Consider the following 26,030-nt stretch of genomic DNA (forward strand, 5'->3'; position numbering starts at 1 on the left):
CCATGTTAAGAACGGCTTTCGGAATAGACACCCTCGAAAACCGTTCTTAACATGAGGAGGTTGGGGGAGGGTATTCCGAAAGCCGTTCTTAACATGGGGAGGTTGGGGTGTTTATAATACGCTGGTGCACGTCGTAAAAATTGACCCCCCCTTTTTTTTTTTCAAATGTGTATTAGAGCGGCGTAAATTATTTGACAGACAAAAATTTATAAAAATTATTTATTTTTATATGAAACACATTATTAGACCCTAAGGCTAAAATGAAACTCGAAAAAATGTAATTTTTATTATTTTTTCAACATTTTTTATTAGACTAAATGTACAACAATCGAAGCGTCCAACTTGTTTTGAAAATTAGGCCTTTCTAAGGATTGCCAGATTGGCCTTTTTGAGGCCAAATTTTGCCTTTTTATGCTCTTGCGTGGAACCATGGTTCATTCAAGAGCGTAAAAAGGCCAAATTTGTTCTCAAAAAGGTCAATCTGGTAGCCAAATTTTCAAAACAAGATAAATATAATGGTTCTATGCATTTGCGATTTCCCTAAAATTGATATCAACTATATTTTCTTGAAAAGTAAGAGACATTTTAAAATCTCAGGAAAGACGTCATGCTCACAGCATAAACCAGTCCGATTATATTTTCATTCACTGGACATTCAGACGATATTGTCAAAAGCTGGAAAAAAAAAAAAAAAAAAAAAGAAAGAAAAGAAAAACATTTATTATTTTGGATGCTTGCTAAGATGGAGTCGACAGATGTCGCGATAACATATATTCGGTGAATTTCTAACCGTATTTTGTATAATTTTTTAGTTTTAACTCATTTTTCAAAAGCTCATGTATTTAACAGTCAGCTCACCACCACTCACCAGTCGCCACCAATTGTCTTGTTCAAATATATTGATAACACCGCACTGGCGTAGCTAGGAGGGGGGGGGGGGCGCCCCGGGCGGCACACTTGAGGGGGCGGCATTTTGAGAGGGTAAAAAAAAAAGTAGAAAAAATGAATAAAAATAAACAAAAGCTAACAAAAAATATGAAATTTTATACCAAAAAGGTTGTAAAAAATTGGAATTTTGGGGGGTATCGGAATCAGAAAAAATGTGTCCCTATTTTCTAAGCGTCAGGGGGGGCGGCATGGGGGCGGCATTTTGAGATGGTAAAAGGGGAAAATCGAAAAAAATGCTGACAAAAAATCTGAAATTTTATATCGAAAAGGTTATAAAAAATGGGAACTTTTGTAGTTATTGGAATCACAAAAAGGTGTCCCTATTTTGCGAGCGGCATATGTCAGGGGGCGGCATTTTGAGAGAGTAAAAATAGAAAGTAGAAAAAAATAAATAAAAATTTTTAAAAAATCTAACAAAAAATCTGATATTTTATACTGAAAAAGTTGTAAAAAATCGGAAATTTTTGAGGTATCAGAATCAGAAAAATGTGTCTGAGAATTTTTATTTTTGTTCCTATCCAGAGTGCCCCTTTTTGTGAAGCTGGATTTTCCCCACATTAAAAACCGGCCTTGTGTTTAACTCTGCCCTCGTGGAGAGGCAAGTAAATGGGAACAATCGGCAGTCATTGCCAAACCGACCTCGGCTCTAATTGTACACAAGATCTAATTTTAAACAAGACCATTGCTATATTCGCTTACAGCCGTTTGCCATTTTTGGCTCTCATTATGCTCAACATTATGGGAGCATTATAATAAATACGTATTTATTTTATAACTATATATGTGCATATATACATATATATGTGTATATACGCATATTTATACATACATACGTGCATATATACATATATACATAATACACATAAATATGCATATATACATACATATATATGTATATATATATATGTATATATATATACATATATAATATAAATATATACATACATATATATACATACATACATGTAGATACATACATATACATATATATATAAACAAATATATATATAATATATCCTTCAAGATTGAGGCAATTTTTTTTTTTAATCTAGGTTGAACTTTCTCTACATTAAAAACCGATCTTGAAATGAATTAAAGCAATTTATTCTCAATTAATGGAAATTTTGAAAACTCCAAATGCAATTGTAAATTATTACTTGATAAATAGTTTAACAGTTTGGAGTTTTCAAAATTTCCATTAATTGAGAATAAATTGCTTTAATTCATTTCAATCACTAAGTTTAAAAAATGCAAGCATTAATTATTTCTGGAGATATACTCAGTGACCGGCTGACCTAACAGGATAGGGCCAAGCCCAGGCTTTGGCCAAGCACCAAAAAACAAAATGACCTCAGAAAGATTTCATACTTAAAGGGGAACTTTCATATAAATTTTTATCGAATAGGTGCGAAAAGAAAGTTGGATATTTGGGTGTATATACACCGACATCAAAGAGGAAATAACATTAGATGCGAAAGTTTGAATTCATTAATTTTATTACTGTCCAATTCATGAGGCTAAGACTTTGAAAGTATCAAACGTTTGTTTTTGTAGCATACTTTTTATAACTCCTTGTAAACTTTACAATTGCTAGCTGGGGGATCACAAAATCACCCCGGGCAACCCCCACCATCTACTTAAAACAAAAGGAAAACAGATAAAATCTCAAATGAATAAAAAATATTAAAAATCAGTTTTCATATTTTAATTTTAATTTAATTGAATTTAGAAAAATTAGATACCGTAGAACTAATTTTCGCAAGGTATGAAAATTAAGCAACTACAGAATAAATGTTAACTTAATAATAATGGACCAGTTTTCCTACCTAGCAAAAAATGGACGAATTTTTCATGTACGAATTTTCCGGGCACCCAAATTCCTGGGGGTGGGGGCAAATTTTTCTACCACCCCAGGCGGCAAAAGGTCTAGCTACGCCACTGTAACACCGTATGATTTTTGAACTGATTAAACGTTTTAAAGTGAGTAAAACCATTAAAAATTTTCAAGATAGGTAGAAGAGTAACTTGTCTTTGATAACACTTATTTGTTATATTTTTAATTTTACCCATTTTTTCATACTTCTGCGAATTGTAATACAAATTCTAACATTCTTATGACCTTAAAATTCAAATAACAGACAAAAAAAATCTGCGGATTGTTGCTCCTTAATGATGATTAGGTTACTGAATTTATACAGACATAAATCCATAATAAATCTGGCAAAGATGGCGTGAGCGTGCATCGAAGAGATCATCGTTGTAACAGGCAATCGAAAGTTCAAATGGAGATTCTGTTTAAAACGCTTGGTTTCTCCGATATTATGCTGTTGCTGTTGATGATGATTATGATGCTGGTGATGATTAGATTGCCATTTGAAACGGATGTCTTCCATATACCACGACTATCAATGGCCGTGGATATATGCTCACATAATTTTTGCCAGATTTATTATGAATTTATTTTTATATAAATTCTGTTAACTAGTTACTATTAATTTGCTGATTAAAGAATATAAATTGTAGACACCGCTGCGTTGGTTAATTGTGTGAGTTTTATCATGAACATAGGATATGTATTAGCGAAAGTGATGCAGTAACCCAGACAGAACTTCAACCTGGCACGCATCTACACCATACAATTTGCAGTATCTAATAAACTGCAAATAAATGAACGGAAATTAAAAAAAAAAATTTCAATGAAGGACTGCCACAAATATATATATATATATATATATATATAATTATGAAGATTTAACATGTAGGGTTATCTTGCAAAATTAAAAAAAAATTGTACTTAATAGCATTTAAGTTGACATATCAAACATTGATTCTGAATAGCTAATTTTCATTTCTATTTTATTTTATTGTTGTATCAAGTTATTGAGACTATAATTTCAGTACATTAAAAAAAAAATATTTACTTCTGCCTGGACAACTGGTAAAATGGTAACATTATCCAATTTTTACCAAAAAATCAATTCATATTAAATCGTTTATAGATAAAATAACGTCACTTACGGGTGCATAATTTCTCAAGATAAAACGTGTTTGCCGAGTTACGGAAGATATATTCATCTGCAAGGTAGCGAGCCGTCATACTGAGATGACAGATTTTCCGGGAATGCTTAAATTCAGCCGACAAACAGTTTTGCGTAACACGACACTTTTCCGCACAATCGTGGTAGTCTTCTGCTTTGAAGGAGAACATATTATGCATGCCGATTTTTTTGTTTATTTCAATCTTAAATGAGACTTTTCCATCAATGCAACCTACAAAGAAGAAAAAGGTTGGATTAAAACAAAGTGAAATGCATTTTTGCATCTACTCTATCTCTTCTAAAATAAAAAGATGCAGAACGACGCTAGGGGTCTCAAATGATTGGATTTTTTATGGACCATTTTTTTTGTGATCTTTACCCGATTAAAATAATTTGTACATTCATCTTAGTTTATTTTTCATTTTTAATCAGTTCATATGCGTGTCACGTTAGTACAGTGGTAACGTCACCAGCTTTGAATGCTACAGTTTTGTTTTCGGTTTCGATTCTAGCAAATGGCACCCAAATACTTTTTTTTTTACTTTTGAAATCACGACTCTATTATAATATATACAAAATCTGGACAAATTAAAATATCATATTTAGGCGTATTTTATGACCGGCCAAAGCCTCATCCCCTGCTAGTAATACAAAAAATTTAATGAGTACACATATTGCAGTAAACAATACACACTATCACAGGGTCTCTGTTCACTTTTGAAAGGCAAAGAAATACCCTCTGTGAAGATGGCTATGCATGTAATTGTGAAGCAAGGGTTGTGCAATCCCAACTTAACCTCTCCTGACTCGGCATTGTTTGATTCCAGAAGCAAAGAGAAATCCAGGATGACTAGAAACAATGCTAACATAAGTCGAGAGCACATACAGCACTTGGTATTTCCAAATGGTCATCCATTTTTGTACTGACCAGGCTCAACGTTGCTGAACTTTAGTATCAATGTGATTATGACATACAGGGGGGAACAATAAATTTGTCGCCTTAAAGAAAACAACACTAACGCTTAATTTTAAAACTTTTATTCAAAAAATCAATTCAGGTAACTTGATTATGTAGTAGATCTGACATCTATTCAATGTAGCCGCCTTCAGCCTCAATCATCACCATGATACGAATCCGGAATTAGAAGCATGCCTTTTCCACATGCACTGGCAGCAGTTCAGCAAATACTTGGCGGATAGCGATAGTCAGGCTGGCTTTGGTGTTATGGGAGGTCATATTCGTGATGTTCTCGACATATGACCAAACGAAGTTGTACAACGGGTTCAGGTCAGAGGAGGAGGGTACAAAATCGTAGCACTCCTTCTAAAGCCAAGGCTGGATCTCTTTGAACTTGTGGGCCGGTGCTGAGTCCTGCTGCTACACCCAGGATCTGCCAGTGGCCACCTGATTGTACCAAGGGATCACCACACTCTTCAGCACATCCAGGTACACTTTGGTGTTACTTTCAAGCCGACTTCAAAGATGTGAAGTGATATGATGTGGCCCTCACTTGAAACCATACCAAAGACCATAACTGTGGCCAGAAACTTCGTTCAGCTGTGCCCTCAAGCATTGAGTGTCCAGATTTAGATTTTGAGGGTACTGGCAATGGTTCTGTTGTCATAAGTTGGATCGGTAGAGAGCATGAGTTTTACAGTGGCGCATCTCCAATCTTGCTTGTTGAACATTGTGTAACTTTCAGACATGATAAAAGGCTCCTATCACTCATGGGATTTGTACACAACTGGCCAACTAGTAGATGGTTTGCAACAAAAAAAAAAAAAAAAAGAAAACCGGTTTCCATCAAATAGAAATGGAATCATGTTGTCTTTTCTAGGGCGACAATTTTATCATTCCATCCTGTATAATACAAGCTATGAAATATAACTAATTTAACAGGAAATTAATTGCTTGTGTTGGTGCTGTTTTTTCCAAATGTTTATAGTTCTAGATCATATGATAACAGCGTGATCAACTACTTCTTGATATAGCCAGGTTGTCACTCTGATAAATGGTGTGACTCAGAAGCCCACTTCTTCTTTTCATCTTTTTTATATTTAACCCTTGAAGAAACATCATTGTTATTCCTATCTAGCCTTTGGACCAAGATCACAGCGTAGTATCACAACTCTTTAGCACTTGAAACTTTTCGTTATCTCCTGGTTCGTCCGGTCAGAGCTATCTATTGTCCCCTCTGCTCTAAATACTTGTGTTGGAACTGCTACTTCGCAAGCTAAGGAGTGGGGAGGTAAACTCGGTCCTTTGAGATATAGCTCTTCCTGGCGGAATGTCGGCCAGTGTCTCCATGTTCGCTGAGGACATCACCATCTTTGTGTTGTACTTCTGAGACATTGAAAAGGTGACAGAGGTGCTCACTCAATATGAAATGGTTATAGAGACCACAATCCACAGCAGAAAATCAGTTGGTTTGCAGTTAGGTCCCTTGAGAGGTATTACCAGCCTTCTGGCCCCTCTCAACTGGATGGATGGCCTGAATCAGTTCTTCAGTGTGTGGTTCAGACTGAGTCTTCAGCTGGAAAAGAATTGGTCGGAGGTATGGTCAAAGGTTGCTGCCGTGGTCGCCTCATGGCATCGAAGGAAACTTTCCTTAAAGGTTGGAGCAGAGGTGTGCACCACATGTCTTTCCTTTCATCCTCTACCGGCTGGCTGTACTTCCCTTGCCTGTGAAACACCTCAAGGCCCTCTGGCACCGCCTGTCCAAGCTGCTCTGGAATGAAGGGAGGCATTGGGTTCGCAGACAGATCTATATCTAATACTCTTGTGAGGGAGGCTTGGTAATGCCTGACTTAAAGTATCATCATGACACTGAAAGGCTAGTGTTCCTGAGTCAAACATTGACGGAGGAGTCTGTGTGTAACCCCACAGTTGATAGCGCCTTCCCCAACCTGTCGGTTTATGGCCCGTCAGAGGCTGCTGGGTGACATACAGTTCCTCAGGGAATGTTGAGCCATACTCAAAATGCTACCTAGGTCTAGCAAACTTTCAAGGCTGTCAATGAGCCGTTGGGTGCCAGGCTCGAGAGTAATAAACAACTCCGAATTCTCCCTGACATGGTAACCGGCCCAAAATGCATTGCCCTTCAATGCCATACAGTGCAGTGCCAAACTTGTGAGTTTGCCTGAATGCCTCCACTGCAGGGACCTCAGCAGAAAAAAAACAGGACCATGGTTTCTTCGATTGCAGCGAACTCCACTGTTACTGGAGGTATGTCAACAAGGTGACGGCTCACATCTATCCTGAGCATCCTTGCCTGCTGAACATGTCCCTGGTCATACACAATGCCAGGCTGCTATGTTTCTTGTGATCCTGGATGTAGCCAGAATGGTGGTGTGAACATCGAGGCTGAATGAGAAGCGTAGGGTTGAATCTTTGGCAGATCAGGATCTGGTTGTGTTCTTCAAACACAAGTTGAAGGTCAAGATCATTACAAGAAGAGATTACATCGTGCAGCTTTCGACAGAAGATGGATTGAGGCAGTGAGCTTGTGTGTATGAAAAGGAGCCAAGTTAGAGTACGTGTTCCCTGCATAGGCATGTGTGTGGCTCCTAGCCTTGTCGAACTCCAGTCCCAGTAAGGTAAGCCTTATTTCCTCAGCTAGCCAAGTGAATGGTCCCCTTCCTCTCCTGATAGAGTACTCCAAGATTCTTGCCTCCTCCATTCTTTTTCTTTTTAGCCTCTAGCTCTTTCCCCAAAGTTGGAGTGACATCACCCACCCCCCAACTCCCCATATATTTTGCCCCAAATTTAATTCTTCAAGCCCCGAGCACCCATGCTAGTATATATATATCTATAATATAAAGCTGAATGTCTGTGTGCGTGTGTGTGTGTCTGGTCACGAATAGGCTCCTATATGGTTGACTATTTTTAAAAACTAATTACATATAATGATAGAAAATGTATCGAGACAAAGGAACGGGTATGTTTGATCCTGCAGAACGGTAGTTCATATTTAAGGTGTTAAAAGATGATTAAAATAAACCATTTAATTCAATAAACGAGTATAAGGTAATTTGAACGGCATCACAAGGGTGAGGAAGGAAAAAATACAGAAAGGATGTGGTCAAAGTTCTCCAAAGAGATTTTACGTTTTTATCGATTTCTTCTGCCGGCACAAAAAAGATTTTTGAATCACAATAGAGACAGATTCCAAAATTTTAAATGATTTTTGGAATCCATCCTATGAAGTACCTCAAACCACTCTATTTTATACTTTTTGGCAGAACATGGATTCTCAACTAAATGCTGGCCAATAGCAGAGTCTAAAGTTGCAGAGGAAAGGAGATAATCATTGAGTTTTATTAACTGGGTCAATTAATATTGACTCTGGTTTAATTGATATGAACATTACTGGAATTTAATAAATAAATTTTGGTTAAAAATTATAAATATATATGTGAGCTGCGACGTTGTTTGGCTGTGAAAATAAATATAAATATATATATATTTATACACGCGTGTGCATGTGTGTGTGATACCAAATTTCCATTGGTCATAATATATTTAACTTATATATTATATGTGTGTGTGTCATAATATATTTAACTTATATATATATGTGTGTGTGTGTGTGTGTGTGTGTGTGTGTGTGCGTGCGTGCGTGCGTGCATACATGTATGTGTGTATGTGGTAAAAATGATGGCTGCCTGAATGGTTAAAAATATCTATGTTTTTCCTCAAGGGAACGTGATGTAATCATCATAAATTGTTTATTTTTATGGATTTTATTTGATGCCTTATAATATATTTTTTCTTATGAATTTTGAATTTCTGAAGAGCACATCGTTGAAAGATCAGAAATTGACACATTAAATTTAGTCTATGGGCGGAACGGTCTGTCAAAAGTTTTTGATTTAGGCAAAAAAGTAAAATTAATAAAATCTTAGTCACTGAAATGTAGCTTAATATTGTCCAGACGTGTGTGTAATTCAATTGTTGAAATCTGAATGTGTTAGGATATAAATATAACTTACCACAGAACATTTCTTCTTTGCTCATACTGCATAAAAGTGCACTGGGTTGGTTCATGCTCAAGTTAAAGGTTTTATATGGCATTGCTGTACTGCCTTCCATTATATATTCTGACAATTGAAACAAAGAAGTAACAAACATTTTATAAGAAAAGGCGATATCATATTGTAAGATTGGTTAGAAAATGAACACACGCAATAAATTCAACCTTCAAAACAATCACTACTAATGCTTCTTCTGATTTTAAGTTTTTGCCATGTTTTAATGTTATTCATTGTTTGTCTTTGATTTACAAGGAAAAGAACAACTTTTCATAACAATCTAAATCGTTTAAAGATAATAATTGGAAAAAAAGAAAAAGAAAATGAACAATGCTAAAAAGCCCTCCCCCTCCCTCTCAATATCACTTTGTGAACACCTAAGGACAGATTTTGAATTGGCTTCGTTAAGAAGTCTTAAACATTCGGGTTAAAACTCATTGTGACGTTCGAATTTTTGCAATAACTCATAATCCTAGCTGTGACTGTTTCGTTATGGGGAAACTACCCATCGTTCTTTATAATTGTGTGTGATAGTGCACCTTGTATTTCACAAAATGTTAGAAATAAACACTGTTCAGGTGAAAGTATCACAGATAAATTCTTTTCCTGCTGTTGTCACGTACACCACACCATGACAAATGCTTTGAATATATGCTCTTAAATTTTGCGCTGAAGGCTGTTGTCAGTGATGATATGACTTAGGTCCTTGCGCAGTTTCAGGTTTTTCAACGTCACGCTCCTTCACTAAGCCGACCTCCTTAGAGCTGATCAGAATCTGACATGCTCTCTTTCCATGCCATGCTATGTAACACTACTTAAATGCCTCCTCCACCAGAATAAATTTATTTTTATTTCAAAGTTAAATACACATGTAAATTATCGTTGGGAAGAAATAAGTTTAATAATCAAGTAAAATGGTAAAGTTAATTCAAGATCAGGCCACTCGAGGATAAGGGTTAATGAGTGTACAGTAGTCAATGGGACAATACCGTAGTAATCGTTAGAAATAGAAATTTGGTAAATTGAACTACTTAAGGGGGCGATTCAACAAGAACTTGTTTATGTTGGACTTGAAGACGACCATATTTTAGTTGGCTGGAAAGCAGGGAAATGGAAGAGAGTTCCACAGGTGTGCAGTTCTTAGAAAGAAGCTTTGTTCATGGAATCTATGTTTAGGTTTGGGCACAGATAAAGAGTGGAGGAAATTATTGATAGTAGTTTCAGCTATACGAGTGTTTTTCCATTAAAGTTTGGCAACGAAGGACCATAGATTGGAGCTTAGACGAGCACTTGCCATGAAAATAACGAACGACTTACGATTGAATACTATTATAAAAGCAACTGCACACAAGGAGAGTACCTGAAATGCACGTAGAATCTATGGGATGTTTCTACTGACTGTGCAACAGAACAAAAGATTGCAGATCAAGTAAGAAACATCATCCTTGTGAGGATAGTTTGTTGAATTGGAACTAATGGAAATAAAAGGACAGGTAAATGTCATTAAAAAAAAAATTAGCCCCCCCCCCCAATCCTCAGACTGGCACAACATAAATACTGAAACTGCAGAGAGCAATAATTACGAAATTATAGAATTCAATAAGTAATAGAAGTTGAATGCATAAAAGAAATTATGAGTGAGAATAAAACAAACTCTAATTCCCAAGGAAAGAAGAATGAAATAAATCAATATTAGAAATAGAAGAAGTGAATGGACTCATTCTATGTACATCAACAGATACTATCACATACTTAAAAAAAAAATATGCAAGAGCCAAATCAATAATTATGAGATTAAAAATAGAAACAAAACTTTGTATAAAAATGGATGAACAAAACCTGAATTAGAAATCAGATTAGAGACGTGGGTCAATAAACGATTTTTAAAAAGTGGTAAATAAGGCCAAATAGAATGAAAAACGATAGAAAAAGTAAGGAAAAATTATGACTGGTAAAGAAGAAGAAAAACTAAACAAGGAAAATGAAGAACTAAAACAAAAGATATTAGCAAAGGAGGTAAGACTGGAATGATATATTAGGTTGGTGCAAAAATAATGTCGTTTTTGTATGTATAGTTGAACGTCAAAAAACATTATTTTTGCACCAACCTAATAGATACAAATCGAAACAGTACAAACAAAATAGGACCTTTTGAAATCAATAAAAGCCATTTTTATGAAGACATAAACAGAGGAAGAAGAAAAACAGAATTACTAGACCCGACAGAAACAAAACACTTGTGGGACAATATATGAGAAAAGTGTCAAGGCCACAAAAGAAATACTGAATTACTGAACAACATGAAAAAAGACTTTTTAAAAAATTGCAGAAGCAACAGAAACCAAAATTACGGAAGAAATACTCAAGGTAGCTCTTAAAATATGACACATTGGAAAGCCTCAGACTGGCAGAATACACTTCATGAATTTGCATCAAGGAGGCTGAAAGACAAAACAAATACATGAAACTTGCCAAAAAACAAAAAGGGATAAAGAATATGAATAAAATTACTGCCATATAAATAATTGTATGAACACTAAGAACAGTCCTGGAAGACTTGGAAAAATGATAGTGGAAACAGCAAAAATGTTAAAGGAAAATCTTCAAATCCGTAAACCAACCAACATAATTAATGAACACTAACCAGCCACGAGTAAGTGGAATATAAATACAAAAAAAAATATAGAAAGAAAATCACACAAACGCAAGGGAACTGAAACTGCTCCCCCTCCACCAAATAAAGCGTGCACACATTCAAGTAGTGATACGATGTGGCTGGTACCACACAAAATGGTTGTGAAAGGCTAAAGACGAGAAGAGATAACACAAAGTATATTTTCACTGGAAACTTGGGAAGACTTGTTATCACTCAGATTCCAGGGAACATTACAGATATTGTCAGTGAGTAATTACTGATAATAATTTCTGTGAGAACTAGTAAATAAATAATACTAATAAAATCACTGTTTCATAACAATCACTGGTTGGTTGGTTGGTCGTGTCATCGTTACACAGTTGATTCCATTTTTCAGGTGGCTTTGAAGTAGAATATCATACCCAACCAGCTGCAGATGGCCCTGGGGCAGAGTGTCCCATTTAAAAATCACTCTCTAACTTAACATGTAATCATTCTTGATCAATCTCAGCTTTGTAACCCTCATTATCTTGTGGCATGCACAGGTCGGGTGAGGCACTGGTGATGCCCAGGGTCACTTTCTTGATTATATGCTCCTAAGGCTCAAGTATACCTCCAAGTACTGAGAAATCCATATATCCCAATGGCTATGCATGTGTTCTCTAGAGAAAAAAAAGTGCTGAAGAAGATAATAAAAGTGATTCTAAATCTCTAAGTGATACTCACCCCAAGTGATGTAACGTATTACACAGACGTTTCCAAACGGGACCCACACATTGTAGCAGTCTATATCACAAAGGAGACCAAGGTAAAGAATAACTCGAACTCACTTTTTCGCGCAACAGCGACATTTTTTTCCTTGTTCTCTTGCCATGCGTGGCTTCTCATGACGTCTCTCACGTGATCAACGTTTTTATAGTCTTTCTTTATCCCTACCGATGACGTAGTTTTGCATGCATTTGCATACGTACATCTTTGCTCTGTTACAAAGAGTTATGGGCATAACTTCCCTTAAAGCTTAAAATTTATATCCTGTCTTGATGAAATTTACATCATATGTATAAAATTACCTTGGGGAAGACAATGGAAGTGTTTTTTTGTTTTTTTACTCAAGTTCACCCCAAACAAGACATATTGCCACTTGGACGTAAGAGGCTACTATTTTGGACCATGCCTAGGAAAAATCAGCAAGATGTTGGTTTACATCATATTTAAACTTCTGCATGTCAGTACAGTCAGGGAAGCAGGTAGCAGGAAAGGAATTCCAAAATCTAGATGTTTGCAGGAGAAATCTATTCTGACATTTAAGGACGTCAGCAGTGAAGGGGTGTGACTTTGTTGCTAAGCGAGTACGTCGAGGGGGCACAAGTGCAATGAGTTCATCAGGTTCTGAACCTCAATGTGTATTCTAAGGTGCCGAAATTTCCAATTGATTTAAATGAAATGTAAACCATATGTATAACATATTGAATAGGAAGCTGTCTAAAATTTCAGCCTCTAAAACTACACGGAGGTGGCGGCAAGCATAAAAAAACAAGTAATATGGTGTTACAAGCATAGTAAAAAAAGGACAGTGCTCCTTATTAAATCCCGAACAATGTCGGATCTTCCTGCTAGTATTATGATAAAGGGAGATAATCTGACTGTTTGCTTGCTCCCACCCCCCTCCCTATGAATGTAGATGCCCCGGGGCCATTGTCTCATCGTCGCCCCCTCTTCCTCTACAAAACATTGCACTTTTCGTTTAATGGCAATCGCTCCTGACAAGGCATGAAGCCACTTGATTTAAGGAGTTGAAAAAAGAAGTAGTACTTCAAGGTCAAAACTTCTCAACGATAAGTGTTAGATAGAATAGTTTCTGAACTAGGAAACAGCAGTTTTTTCCTCTTTGTCAGAAACGTCTTGGAATGTGAGGATTAAACGACAAAAAATAAAGGAAACAAGAATTACGAGGTCGCTGAAACTAAACCTAAGATCCTATTTTTTTTAACTCTTCTTAAAGATAGAAAGAAAGCTGCTGCTAATAACAGATTTTTTTTTATTTCAGAAAAATCTAAAAAAAACAAAAAAAATATGAATATTTTCTTAATTTTTATGAAAATTATTATCCGACACTCTCTTTACTCATGACTATCTGGCAGCTGTTTAAAGGATGTAGATTTTTTTTTTTTTCATTACTTTTTGTTCAAGTAGTCTCAAGTATTTCGGCATCATAATTTCAAGATTTACCTTTGCAAACCTTCTCTCCATAGATGACATCCTTATCTTCCATGATAATGATGCTCTCCACTAAATAACTCGTGGTTCTGCTTAGTTGACATATTTTTGTGGACTTTCTGAATTCTAACGACATACAGCTTTCGTTATCGAGGCACAATTCCTCGCATAGTTGTAACGATTCTGTGTGAACACTAATGAAACTGTGTTTTGCAATCTTTTGATTTGGTGTAGTTTCAATTATGGCATACATATTGTTACACCCTGAAAAAAAGAAATTAAAAAAATTATTCACATAAGAAAAGACGCAAAACACTATTTGAATTTTATTTGGACAAATTACATTTATATTGTCACATCACATGTTGGGATAAGAAATATCAGGAGATGATCCGAATTATCTACCCTGGATTATACTATCCAATGAGGGAATGCACTCTTTTATTTCTAGAAATACAATTTATCTAATTCCACCCACATGAATTTAAAAACTCTGGATAATTCTCATCGTGGTGCGAATGCACAGGTGATAGGACATGGTTCTGATTGTGTAGCTATCTTAATGTGGCTTTCATAGAATGGTATTATGTTGCCGTGTATATAACAAATGTTTATGATTCATAGTACCAAAACTTATATGGTGTTATATATTAGTTGTATGTAGCGAGTGCTTGTGTACATGTTTATGCTCGTCTGCGATCATCTTTAGGCTATTGAGTGTATATACATGTGATAATCTATATAATGTTCATCTAATATTCGTTGTGTGTCTGTGTGTGCAGTGCTAATACATATAAACTAGCGGGACTTGTAAGAAGTTAGAACAAATAAAAGTATATTAAACAGTATCACTTGTAAAAATAAAGTGTATTATACATTATACATTAATATATATATATATATATATATATGTTGAAAAACTTTTACCCAGAGCATCTGCAAAATGAAACAAGTATTTTTTTGCTTTTTTTTTTCAAATTGTATTTTTTAAAATAAACAAACAAACAAACAAAAAAATTGAATTATCAATTTTTCTGCCCGTTTGCTTATTTTAAAAAATACAATTTGAAAAAAAAAAAAAAAAAAAAAACTCGTTCCATTTTGCAGATGACAGCTCCGGGCAAAATCTTTGTCAATATTGGGGGACATAGTTTGAAGATAATCAGAACTTTCAAGATGGCACATCGAACACCGTCTGAAAAGACTTTGTTCAGAAACTTGAAGAAAATGTGCCTAGACCTAAGAAGTTGAATGCCCCAAAGCAACTACTGTTCGACATGTTGGCCATGGTTCTATAAAAACATCATCTTGAAATTATTAAAAGACAAACACAAATCCATTGAGCAAGATAAAGATAAGACAATGATTAATAACATCTATTGAAAATTATTTTTAAAAAAATGTCTTGCAAGCAAAAGTGCATAAATCAAGATTATTTGGAAATAAAAGGATCAAAGCACATGTAAAGAGATAGGCAGAAGATAATTACATCCACATACAGTCTACATCCAAGGTCATTTTAAACCTGGAAATGTAGTTATCATTACAATCTCCTATTGAGACAAAAACGGATGGCACTGAGATGAACAAATCTTTTGAAAGATTAATTTAAATTCCTGTTAACAATTTAAAATTCTTGTAACAGTCACCTTAGCAAACTATTTTCTCTTGTGGATTAATGCCCCCTTTGCTGACTGATGCAGCCATGCACTGACCAGTCAGCTACTAGGGCGCATTAATCTTATATGTCTTTTAAGGAACTAATTACCCCTGTCAAGAACTAGCTAGAAGCCAGAAAAGGAGCTCTGACCCACCAAAGAAGACAGACCTCTCTCCTCTCACTCTATGTTCACTGACCCCCCCCCCTTCCTCCCGCTCCAGGCTGCGACTGCTTCACTGAAGACCTCCATTAGACAACCTGAAGAAACTTTATTTTTCTCCATCCCGACACGAAAGCATCCTAGAGCTTTCTATTCCTTTTCTTTCTTTCACTTCGGACACAGTCTTTTTTCTTTCGAAACAAACTCTTTCATTGTTTTGTTCTAAAAAGAGGTTTTGGTTAATTACTCTATGCTTTTGTGTTGCAAATTAATCTTTTATTAGAAGTTTTGTGCACTTATGCATAAAACAATACCTAAATTCTACTTATCTGAGCTACTCATTTGTTTAGGTCACAAGAACGACCTTCATGTCTGTTCGGTAATCTTTTTTTCTTAGAAAAAGAGTGAAATAGCGTTTGTGTCTTACTACAGGCAATAATAATGAAGGATAATATAATACCTTATATTTCTACCTGACGAAACAAAAATAATTTGCACCCATGCATTAAATAAAGAGTTCAGTTTAAAATTTCATGTCAGTTCCCAAGTTCGTCATAAAGATTCTCAAGTTTGGAAAGATACACAAGTAATACTGAAGGTTACATCGACCGAAACGTTGTTAGGCCAGAATGATACAAATGATATCAGGTCGGTGTAAATTTTTTCTTCCAAATCACATCCTTACATCATTCGTAGACATTTTTGCTGACGACACTACCATCTATGGTAGCACATCTAAGACAGTAAACGACCAAGTTCTCTCCGATTCTCTCTCCTCTGATCTTGATCACGTTGTACAATGGGGAAAGGAGTGGCTGGTTACTTTTAATACATCTAAAACCAAGCTTCTCTCTTTACATCATCAACATTCTGATCCCCATCTGGCATCAATTGAAATGAATGGCTCTCGTCTTGGGGAGGCCTCAAGTTTTGACAGGCTTCTGGGCTTGACCTTTACTCCTGATCTTAAATGGAATACGTACATCAAATCTGTTGCCAAGGCCACTGGAAAAATGGTGGGATCCATCTATCAATCCAGTAGATATCTCACTGCTGATGCAATTCTCTATCTATATAAGAGCCAGATACGTCCAAGGATGGAATACTGTTGTCACATATGGGCAGAAGCTGCTAGAAAAGACTTGTCCTGCCTTGATAGAGTTCAAAATAGACTTCGTGGCCTGGTGGGAGATGTTCTTTTCTCTTCGCTGCAACCTCTATCTCACAGAAGAGATGTTGCGAGTTTGTCTCTGCTTTATCGTTATTTTCATGGAAAGTGTTCGACTGAGCTTCAATCTTTCACAAGAAACACTAGACTAGCTGAAAACATTATCAATAATTTTCCACACTCTTTATCTGTGCCTAAACCTAAACATAGATTCCATGATCAAAGCTTCTTTCTTAGAACTGCACGCCTGTGGAATCGTCTTCTGTTTTCCTGCTTTCCAGCTGTCTATAATATGGTTGTCTTCAAGTCCAACGTGAACAAGTTTCTGATGAGCCGTTCCACTTAAGTTAACAAATTTACTGAACTTCCATTACTATTGATTACTATATTGTCCTTTTGACTACTCTACACTCTTTAACCCTTATCCTTGAGTGGCCGATCGGCCTTGATAAGTGGTGACGCCTATGTAAAAAAAAAAAAAAAAGAAAATTATTTCGTGCATATTGTTATTAAACATATCACCATGATTAATTTATAACGTTTTTCTTTCAGATTATTAAAACGTCATTTGTTTCATATTTTTGTTCAATATTTTGACCCCAAAACAATCTTCCTTAGTCAACAGAAAAGGGGGCCATCTTCCATCAAGATAATGCTCGTCCTTGCACAGTAGGAGAATTTGGTTGGGAAATCTTGCCTCATCCTGCGTATTCTCCTGATGTAACTCCATCAGATTATCATTTATTTTGAACATTACAAAACCTTTTAGATAGCCTTATGTTAACATCACAAGAGGAAATTGAAGAGTTAAATTCATATTTCAATACAAGTGAGGTATTTATAAGTTGACAGACGGAATCAGATTTATATAGTCAGGATCTGATGAGAATAATAGTCGGAATAATCCAGGTAATTCAAATTATCATTCCTCATGTAAAGAATCTTCAAGCATGAAAAATTTCTATTTTAAACGTTAAACATTAAAACAATATAAATATACCAATATCTATTTGAGACAAAATATTCTATAGACAGAGAATTTTTTTTAGATTGGCATTTGTTTTTAAGGGCCTTGTATATTACAGTTCTTTACAAGGTTCGGTTCACATGTTTGCATTACCCTAAAGCTGGCTTTGCTTAAACTTAAGGTAGAATAATCTTAGAAAAGGATATTTCTAGAATAACATTAGTCCTGAATTGGATCAAGAAACACTTCTTTGTACATGTAATGGGAAATGCACTGACACGGCAGATTCTGGAATATGGCATTGAGGGTTTATCCCTCTATCACATTCGGGATATTCAATGTATGGAGTTTAGAGACTAACAATGAGGATGGTCCATGAGCTCCACACAAAATTCACCAGGTATCATGTGACATCTTCTGCAAAATCTGGACCTGAGACAAATTTGGCTTAATCGTCGGAAGGCTCCTTTTTCGGTTCAGGACGCTGTTATGTGGAACAAGTTGCCAGAAGCTGTGGTCAGTTTGCACACGTCCAAATAGGTAGAGACTGTTGAATGCCCCGTGGTCATTAATCTTTGGATTATTGCCTCTGCACCATAACCTTAACCCTAACCCCTTTCCCTCTTTCATAATTCACATTTACATGACTTTAGTGTTAAACTTTTGCGGCAAAGTTACTAAACCATGTGCAAGTTTATTGCGAGAAAAAATAAATTCTATACAAAGTGTAACACCCCCTCTTATGAAGTTCGCTAGGAATCCTGTTGTCTTGGAAACTTTGGCTTGGATTGTCTGGCTCTTCTCAGAGGGTCGCTACTTTGAATCCTGTATGCTGAAAGCGAATATCAAAGCCGCAGGCAAAAGAAAAATAGACACATGAAATTTTATTCTACGAGAATTAATTCACAAAATATATTTACTGGTCTTTTTACAAATATATGGTTCAGTTCTTAGTAAGTTTTTAAAAGTCTCAAATTTCTCTTTTCTTCACAGACAGCATCAGACGGGTGGAGGGGGGATCATGTCTTCACGGAACGGTATGGTTACTTCGAGTTCGGCGCACAAACTCTCGCTGGACACTTCTTGGAACAGACTAATTTCGCGCGGCACTAGCACTATATAGTAAAGTCAGGTATGGGGGAGATGACTTCCTAAGCCAATCAAATTATGCCACGAAATTGGGGAAAACCCCAAATTTTGCAGGTGTGCAATTCGGCCTTTTCACTAGCTTGCAATCTGAGATTCAAGTCAATATTAAATTCTCATGACCTCTAAGGTCACCGACCGTCAATCCGAACATCTGGCTTTGAGTTCATTGAGGCCAGACAAAGTCAATGTTATTGCTCCCAGATTTCTGTCGTCAATTTTGAATACAAAATATATCTCTCTGACTTCCAAACAATAAGTAAATATATCTATTTTGACAATGAAATAAAATATATCTCTCTATCTTCTACTTTAAGTCCTGGGGATATCCACTATTACCCGGGATCGATTAAAGCTATCTTAGCATACCTGGCTCCCCAATGAGGGGCAATTAGCTCCCTCAGATCGATCATGTTCGGGCGTGGGTATGCAGATAGCTCAGTGGTACCACAACTGTTGTGGTTCTAGGAAGGGGTCATGAAAAAAGACTTGAAGAACAAGTTCAGGTAGAAAGAATGTATTGTATAGGAAAGTGAATACAAAGAAAGGTCGGTATTTACTGACTGTTGAGTTAGTCTGTAGTCTTGTGTTAGGTCGCAATATTTTCTCACTATTAACTCTGGGGAGCTTTATAATGGTTAAAAGAGTCCATTACGAGTGAATGGGTAAGTCCTCTTAACACTCTAAACATTAACTCTGCAAGTACCTTTTCCTTTTTTGTAATGCTTTTGGTATGGCGAGCCTCTCGCAGTATAGTAGAACGTCATCTATATATATAAAAGCGAAAATGTATGTGTGTATGTATGTTTGCTTTTCCTCGATGTCCACGAAAGGCTTCTTTCAAACAAGCGCTTGCTCGCTTCACAACTTCTTAAAACTTTTTATATCATCTATAAATTGTAATATCTACGAATTATCCACGGAGCTCGCCTCTCTATTTAATTTTATTGACTTTCAAATGTTAATTATTCCACATTTCCCGCATCGGCACGCGTTACATTCGGTTTTCGGTATAAAAAAAAGCGAAACTTGACTCTAATCACAGGCCGAAAGCCAGTTTGTTCAATGACTGTAGCTTTCATTTCACTCCTCCTAATAAAAAGGGAGCGGGTTTTTAAAAACAAACAAACCGATTTATTCAAAACTGTCCCGCACAAAATCGTAACTGCTGAATACCTATCGCCGTCACGTCAATCAAAAACACGCACCTGTTTTTTTTTAACACTTTACTATTTTCCAACTGTGCGTCATGAAGGCTTCGTTTTTTTTTCACATTTTCGGGTTTTTTTCACATATCCCGAAAAACACCCGGGCAACAAGAGAGCTAAGTAACGTTTGTTGACTTTGTCATATCAGACTGTAGCTTTCATTTCGCTCCTCCTAATAAACAGGGAGCGGATATTTAAAAACAAACAAACCGATTTATTCAAAACTGTCCCGCACAAAATCGTAACTGCTGAATACCTATCGCCGTCACGTCAATCAAAAACGCGCACCTGTTTTTTTTAACACTTGACTATTTTCCAACTGCGCGTCATGAAGGCTTCGTTTTTTTTTCACGGGCACCTGTTTTTTTTTCACATACCCCGAAAAACACCCGGGCAACGCCAGGTACCCCTCGCTAGTCTATAAATATAAAAGCGAAAATGTATGTACGTATGTATGTATGTGTGTTCGCTTTTTCTGTGTGTCTACAAAAGGCTTCTTTCAGAGAAGCGGTCGCTCGCTTAACAACTTTTTAAAACTTTTTATATCACATACAAATCCTAATATCTCACACTTAACAACGAAGCTCGCCTGTCTATTTAATTTGCTCGATTTCGGGAAGATAAATATTCAATATTTGTCACTAGCCGCATGTGGCTTAGTCTTTTTCCTATAACATCTTCGGGGGAAAAAAAACAGCGTTCAGCAGTAAATGAATACTATCCCGCAGTCAAAACTTGGCCTCATTTAAAACGGGCACCTGCTAAATCCAACTAATTAAATAAATTCAAACGTTTTTCTGTTAGCATCTCGCGGTGGGGCAATGGTTAACATCGCACGTTTTTTTTTTTTTTCACACTTTAATTTACAACTTTGCCTCAACGGTCCGGGTTCGATCCTCATATTTACTTTTTTTTTTTAACCCCCCCCCACACACACACCTCCAAACACCCCGGCAATGCCGGATACCCCTCACGTCAATCAAAAACGTGCACTTTACTATTTTCCAACTGCGCGTCGTGAAGGCTTCGTTTTTTTTCACAAGCACCTGTTTTTTTTTTCACATACCCCGAAAAACACCCGGGCAACGCCAGGTACCCCTCGCTAGTCTATAAATATAAAAGCGAAAATGTATGTATGTATGTATGTATCTATGCTTTTCCTCAATGTCCACAAAAGGCTTCTTTCAGAGAAGCGTTCCCTCGCTTCACAACTTCTTAAAACTTTTTATATCATCTATAAATTGTAATATCTCACAGTTAACCACGGAGCTCGCCTCTCTATTTAATTTTATTGACTTTCAAACGTTAATTATTCCACATTTCCCGCTTCGGCACGCGTTACATACGGTTTGCGGTATAAACAAAAAACGAAACTCGACTCTAATCACAGGCCCAGAGCCAGTAGTCTCGAGAGAGCTAAGTAACGTTTGGTCAATATCGACTTCGTCATATCAGACGGTAACTTTCATTTCGAGACGAGGGAGCGGGTTTTTAAAAACAAACAAACCGATTTATTTACCTCATTAAAAACTGTTCCACACAAAATTCTAACTGCTGAATAGCTATCGCCGTCACATCAATCAAAAACGCGCACCTGTTTTTTTTTCACACTTTACTATTTTCCAATGCGCGTTGTCAAGGCTTTTTTTTTTCACGGGCACCTGTTTTTTTTCACACACACCTACAAACACCCGGGCAACGCCGGATACCCCTCGCTAGTTACACATAAAAAACAGTTCTGTATTTGCTGGTCTTAATTTGTGATTTTCTTTTTTGTAGCACTGATAAATTCGACTTTTTGTACTTCCTGTTTAATTTCATGCAGTGTCATTGCTAAGCATCAATGCATTTGTTTTTCAATTTTGTGAATTGAAAAAAATATAAGATAACAATTTGATTTTTTTATGTAGCTGTTTTTAAACGTAACCATGATTAGGATGATCCTTTTTGTTGGGGCGTGAGGTGATTTTTTATTTTTTTTATTTTATTTCTATTGGATGAACTTGAGCTTTAAACGCAGATACCAGGAACAATGCAACTCAGTATAAAAAAAAATACAAAATAAAGATTCAACATTTATTATTTATAAAGTCCACTATTCAAAAACAGTTGTGTATCTGCCAATAGTTAAAAAATGTCTGAGGACAACCAGGAAAAATAAGTTCTCCATTGTTAACAGTAACAGAACTGCTTGATCTATTGGAAGATGTAAAACGATCATTTAAGAAAACTTCGGTGTAGCCTTCAGCAAAAATGTCTGAACTGAAATTTTAATGTTGTATTCTTACAGGAGGTCTCATATTTGAGGATTCTGTTGTTTTAGATTTTGTTAGTGTTGCTCACTGATTGTTATAATTTTTTTTTATTCTCCTGGGATGCAACTTTCTTGTTGTACCGTAGTCGTTACATGTCAACTCCTGTGTTGTATGCAGACAGACACAAGGAAACAAAGACAAGGAAAGAATTTGATTCGCTCTTTTTTTTTCAGCGGGGACAACAGACATTTATTTACAGGTACTTTTCAGAATAACACCTTGTCTGTTGTTCAAAAATCTTCCTGTACTCCATGCCATATCGAACATGTGGTACTCTGTCTTTGTCCGACCATGTTTAGAACACATCTTTTCCTGTCGTTTTGAGTATTTACTAACACCGTGCTGCTAAACTGCCTGACAGTTTTCTGGCTTGAGTTGGCTTTTAATGAAAACAAGCTGTTACTGGCCATGTGGTTCAATTTTGGTGGCGTGAATCTATTTTGGAAATTTCTACCATGCACACACATTTAACTGCGAGTGCTTTAAGAGATTTTCACAGAATTCCTTGGGCATGAGTCTGTCTTTTTCTTCTGTGTAAGTCCTCTTGGTTTTCTGCATGTACCAACACTACCACAGTGCATTTCTTTATTTAATTTTTTCCATGTATGCAGATTTATAATTGATGAATCGATTCCGAATCTAACTGAAACTTCACGTTTTTATTTAACATTTTCATCAGCTCATGTTATTATTTACGTATGTTTTATCTTTTTTTTTGTTTGCATCATACTCGACTTTTAATTTTGTCCTTTGCTCCACAGAAAGACTTTTTATGTCTAATTCTATTACAAGCAAGGCAAGTTTTTGTGCAGTATGGTCAGTCTTTACCTTAATGTAGGGTTCTGCATCAATAACATGGACTTGGTGATGACTTGTTTCAATTTTCTGTTCTATTTGCAGGGTGAATAATGTCTTTTCTTTTTATTTCCTCTGGAGAATAGGGTTTTAACTTTTTATGCATCTTCCTTATGTAAACCATGCCGGATTCTTCAATGTTCTTTGAATCCTTTTTAATGCTAATCACTTGTTGGCAGTTTCCCGCCAATTTTTGTAGTGTCAAGTTTGGTTTGCTTTCTAATTTAGTTAAAACTCTGCATCGAATTTCAGAGTCTTTTGCCATTGCCAATCCTTGTACAAATATTAGGGATTTGTAATAGTCAGCACTCAGTTCAGCCAGCTTAAAATCGTCACAATGTTTGTTGACTATTGATGAAAATGTCAATAGTTCTCGTCATCTTTCAGGAATTTCCACCTTCTATGAAGTAATGACATTTTCAGGCTGAACAGTTCTGTTAAGAGTTTTATGGTTTCAGAAAAAGTTAAGTCCTTCCAATCGGCACAATCAATGCTATACAAGTCCTTATACCTTCTAAAATATGAGATGAAAGTCTTGTCTTCGTTTGAAGCATAAATGAAATGGTCTATAATGTTCTAGATTGCTATATTATTTTCCGTGACTTAAGTTTTTATATGTTAAGATTTGTAGTAATAAGTCTGCTTTCTGTTATTATTCCAGTAGTAGGGGTTTTTTCCCCAGCAGTAATTTTTTAAATATTTCTTCCATTTTCTATTGTTGTCTATCTGGTTCAGTTGTTGTTGTATCTGGTATTTATCCAATTCAACTTGTCTTTCTTCATTTTTGTTCCAAATCCATTCCACAGTTGTGCCATAATTCGTTTTTAAGTCTTCTGTGGTTTCTTATTTTTCTCTGGAAAGAAGTGTCAAGTCTTCTGTTTAATTGTCCATGTGAAGCCATATTTTTGCCCCAAAGGTATTTTTAAGGAGAAAAAAAATCAAGCAGTTTACAATTTTTCTATAAGGAAATATATTTTTGGCCTCAAAGTTTTTTAAAGAAGAAAAAAAAAATCAAACACAGTAATATTTACAATTTTTGCCTTGAAAGAAAAGTTTAAAAAATATTTTTAATATGAGATCAAATAGTAAAAAAACTGTTAGTGCAGTGCTATTATGAATAAACTCCATTTACAGACAGCAGTAAAACAATAAATAGATTTAAGTAAATGAAACAAATCTGAAATATTGAAATATTTAAAATCTTAAAAAATGTCAATAAAATAATTATTTAAATGTTTAAACTTTTTGTAAATACATTCTTTACTGAGATATTCTTTGTTTAATTTCACTTTTGTATTATGAAACGAATAAAATTTATTTAAAAATTGTATTTCATTTCTTTAGTGTAATATATTTCAGTTATTTTATGAACTTAACTGCTAATTGCTCTTAGTGACCCACAATGGCAAAAAAATTCAATGATATAATTAAATTTCTTGAAAAAAAAAATACTTTATGAAAATTTGTTTGAATGTTCTGTTAGCATAACACACAAATAAACATTGATTTTTTTTTATATATAGATTAACCAAAGAATTTAAATTGTATAAAATACATTAAAAATTTACACAAAAGATGGTTCTAATTAGAATGTTATGTAAGTTTAATAGAGATTTACTTACTGCAAATTGGTTCATCACCATTAAAACTGCATATCAATGTGTCTGAATTTTCCAACTTCTCTTGGAATTCTTTACTTTCTTTACGCAGTCTGGATTCCATCATCAGAACAGCTGAAAGAATGACACGATAACAGAATGGAAATCATATGCTATTTAACATGTTGCTATTTGTTGGATGGATTTTAGAAATTGACTTCAAAACTAACCTATCTCTGGCCAGGTCTTTATCCATTCATCCTTATCACATCCGTCCATGTTTTCCTTGTTATTCTCCTGCCAACTGACCCTGTTACCTCAACTGTTCTACATCTACTAACCAATTCTTTCAATCCTGTACCGTCCAAATTTTAATCTGCTTCTGAGGTCACCAAATCTCTAAGTCTGTCACATTACACATCATAATATTATTTGCACATTTCTCTCCATGCAACACATATCCTCAACCCTCGTTCGCCAGATTTCGCTTTATTACATTATCACACTGTTCACACATGCCTGATAAACCGTTCTTTTGACTGAAAGCAGTAATGCTCTGCTGGTTAGTAATGATATTTTTTCTCCAGACTTACTTCATCCACTCCTTACTTATATGACATCAGCATCATGGTCGCTTGACGACATGAAATGATAACTTGGAGGGCAAAGTTCGAATCTAGCTCATTCCAGAGAAACACTTTCACTTAGGGATGTTGGCAACCTTCATGTGGCCTCTCTTATAAGTACCCGATATCTTTCCAGAAAGAATTCTAACTAGAAAGATATTGAGGAAAAAAGTGCCAACAAAAATGTCATCTGATTTATTTGAAATGATAACAACACCGATAACAACAATAGCAACAACAATCAGCAGCAGCAACTGCACCAGGGAGGTGACGGTGGCTCAGTGGTTAACGACATGGACTGACAACCTGTGTGTGGTATGTTCGAATCCAGTTCATTCCACAGAAACGCTTTCACTTAGAGACATTAGTAACCTTCAAGTATATCCTCTCGTAAGACCCAATATCCTTCTAGAAAGAATTCTTAATAGAAAGATATCGGGAAAAACGGATGCCAAGAA

General features: G+C 35.7%; 1 protein-coding gene across 2 annotated transcripts in view; it reads right to left on the reverse strand.

The window, feature by feature from the left end:
• Nucleotides 1-278: 278 nt before the first annotated feature.
• LOC145303524 (uncharacterized) overlaps nucleotides 279-26,030 on the reverse strand; it is a 96,585-nt gene continuing 70,833 nt past the window's right edge. For both annotated transcript variants that reach the window (XM_080144976.1, XM_080144977.1), the window contains 5 exons: nucleotides 24,971-25,081; nucleotides 13,882-14,133; nucleotides 8,979-9,086; nucleotides 3,967-4,218; nucleotides 279-675 (listed from right to left, as the gene is read on the reverse strand). In XM_080144976.1, coding sequence (XP_080001102.1) covers nucleotides 656-675; nucleotides 3,967-4,218; nucleotides 8,979-9,086; nucleotides 13,882-14,133; nucleotides 24,971-25,081 — 743 coding nt within the window. In that variant the 3' untranslated portion in view covers nucleotides 279-655. The remainder of the gene's footprint in view (nucleotides 676-3,966; nucleotides 4,219-8,978; nucleotides 9,087-13,881; nucleotides 14,134-24,970; nucleotides 25,082-26,030) is intronic.

The sequence above is a fragment of the Euprymna scolopes genome, chromosome 19, assembly GCF_053919585.1.
Source record: "Euprymna scolopes isolate OS-2025 chromosome 19, ASM5391958v1, whole genome shotgun sequence".
In the NCBI taxonomy this organism is placed as follows: domain Eukaryota; kingdom Metazoa; phylum Mollusca; class Cephalopoda; order Sepiida; family Sepiolidae; genus Euprymna; species Euprymna scolopes.